Raw genomic sequence first — 2,425 nt, 5'->3', positions numbered from 1 at the left:
CACATGATTGGGCAAGATAAAATTTTAAGTTTGGAAAATAGATATGACACCACAAAATTGATTACGTACCAAAATGAAATCAAATATCGTGAAATCCGTATCATTCAATACTGAAAAGTTATAAATACTTTCATTACATTTTATTAATGGAATATAATTATATAAATATAACCATTATTAAAATAATATAATAAAATAAATAATAGTCTAAAATAATTTATAGTTTCATGAAACTAACCCATGTTTTCCAATTTCCACGATTTCTTCACTCACTAGGACTCATCTCAAAGTTTTGTTTTCAATATCAACCGTTAGATTTCTTCTATGGCCTTGACTTGGAAGTAAATTGAGGGGTTTATTTATAAGTAGACCAGGTGGTGGAGATATTACAACATAGTATATATCAACTGTTAGATTTGTTCACTGTCTTGTTGTCTGAGCAATGTCAAAAGTAGGAAGAATGAAGTTGGGTTCACAGGGAATGGAAGTGTCATTACAAGGACTTGGTTGTATGAGTATGTCTGCTTTCTATGGTCCTCCTAAGCCTGAAATTGACATGATTGCCCTCATCCATCATGCCATTCAATCTGGTGTCACTTTTCTTGATACTTCTGATATCTATGGTCCTCACACCAATGAACTACTTCTTGGAAAGGTTCACACTTTCTATTACCCTTTTAGTTTTTCTTTTAATTGCCCCTCTTGAAAATTTCTGGGTCTTTCAATTTGGTTTCGTTGCATCATGTTTTTTTTTTAACTGAAATTGAGTTTTGATTGAATTGATTTTGACTAAAATGAGTTGCAGATGAAGTGATTTATGTTTTAGTGTGTGTATGTCACTTTTAATAATTTTGAGAATTTTTTCTATGTTATCACAGAAACTAGAAATTTTAGTATTTAGGTAGAATGAATTTGGGACTAAAATCAATTTTGAAAGTTAGAAGGCAAATATAATAAATTTGTGGTCAAATTATGTTTGACTAACCCAAACATAATTCTAAGAGGTTCATATGTGCATAATTTTTCTTTTGATTACTTACCTGTGTTGATTTAATGTGAAAATTTCAGGGTATGCACTTCTCTGATATTGCAATTTGGTTTTTTGTTGAATCTTGTGCTATGAGCATACAGGAAATTAATATCTATTGTATATTATCTGATTTTGATAAAGTGTGAAAATTATGGAACAGGCTTTGAAGGGAGGGGTAAGAGAGAAGGTTGAATTGGCTACAAAGTTTGGAATCAAATTTTCTGAAGGGAAAGTTGAGGTCTCTGGTGATCCATCATATGTGAGAGCTGCATGTGAGGATAGCTTGAAGAGACTTGATATTGATTGCATTGATCTCTATTATCAGCACCGTATTGATAGTCGTCTACCAATTGAAATCACGGTTTGATCCTTTTAATTTCTCTCTGATTTGATTTTAATTAACACTCACTAGCATTTAATTAGATTTTTCTCTGACCCTTAGGGCTGTTAGGATTGGCTTATTTGAGTTTATCTACTAGCATAAGCACTTGTGAGCTCTGTTTGGGAGAGCTAATGGAAACCGCTAATAACATATGCATTAGTTGTTTTCAGCTAATTTCAATAAGCTCGCTAGAATAACGTATGAAAAATAGCTTATATGAAAATAGTTTGACTTTATTTTAGTTTTTGTTAGTGCTTCTACATAAGCATTTATATAATAAAGGTTTATGCTATATGTGCTTAATTAAGTTATTTATCCCAACTAGCATTTGGTTTTTGAATACTATTGACATGGCTGAATTATGTGACTACTTGCTTCAAAATGCTTTGATTGGAATAACTGAACCGATCATGTGCTTTGCAACAACATATAATGATATCAATCTAAAAGGACAATTTGGGACTTCAACATTTTTCGGTTTTGTCTGTAAGATTGGGGAGCTAAAAAAACTTGTGGAAGAGGGTAAAATAAAATATATTGGTTTGTCGGAGGCCTCAGCTTCAACAATCAGAAGAGCACATGCTATTCATCCAATAACAGCTGTGCAGTTGGAGTGGTCACTTTGGTCAAGAGATGTGGAAGAAGAAATAATTCCAACATGCAGGTATAATTTAGCCAACTCAAACTCCCTACAGTCAGAATCTTTTGCATTCACGCAGTCGAAATATCTGTAGTCATTCGATCAAAATCATATTAACTAGATTCAAGTTTAGTATTTTTTACTATAAAATAGAATAAAAATTGTATTCTTTAAATCATCTGATATCTATGGCTACTGACAAATGTTGACAAACATTATCTTAATTTTATTGTCTAGCATTTCTCTTTTCTATACTTTGATAAAATTGCAATGATTTGAAGTCTACCTTTTTAAGTTATTATGATTTTCTTTCTTAGGGAACTTGGAATTGGAATTGTTGCATATAGTCCTCTTGGGAGAGGATTCTTTTCAG

The 2,425-nt window shown here is 31.8% G+C and overlaps 1 protein-coding gene across 1 annotated transcript in view; it reads left to right on the top strand.

The window, feature by feature from the left end:
* The first annotated feature begins 224 nt into the window (after positions 1-224).
* The window catches only part of LOC105851146 (probable aldo-keto reductase 2), a 3,936-nt gene continuing 1,735 nt past the window's right edge, over positions 225-2,425 (top strand). Inside the window, exons 1-4 of the mRNA XM_012713431.3 lie at positions 225-655; positions 1,191-1,391; positions 1,904-2,076; positions 2,370-2,420. Coding sequence (XP_012568885.1) covers positions 443-655; positions 1,191-1,391; positions 1,904-2,076; positions 2,370-2,420 — 638 coding nt within the window. The 5' untranslated portion in view covers positions 225-442. The remainder of the gene's footprint in view (positions 656-1,190; positions 1,392-1,903; positions 2,077-2,369; positions 2,421-2,425) is intronic.

Source organism: Cicer arietinum, chromosome 3 (genome assembly GCF_000331145.2).
Source record: "Cicer arietinum cultivar CDC Frontier isolate Library 1 chromosome 3, Cicar.CDCFrontier_v2.0, whole genome shotgun sequence".
Classification (NCBI taxonomy): domain Eukaryota; kingdom Viridiplantae; phylum Streptophyta; class Magnoliopsida; order Fabales; family Fabaceae; genus Cicer; species Cicer arietinum.
Note: the sequence above shows the minus strand (reverse complement) of the source record. Positions and strands in the feature narration are given on the sequence as shown.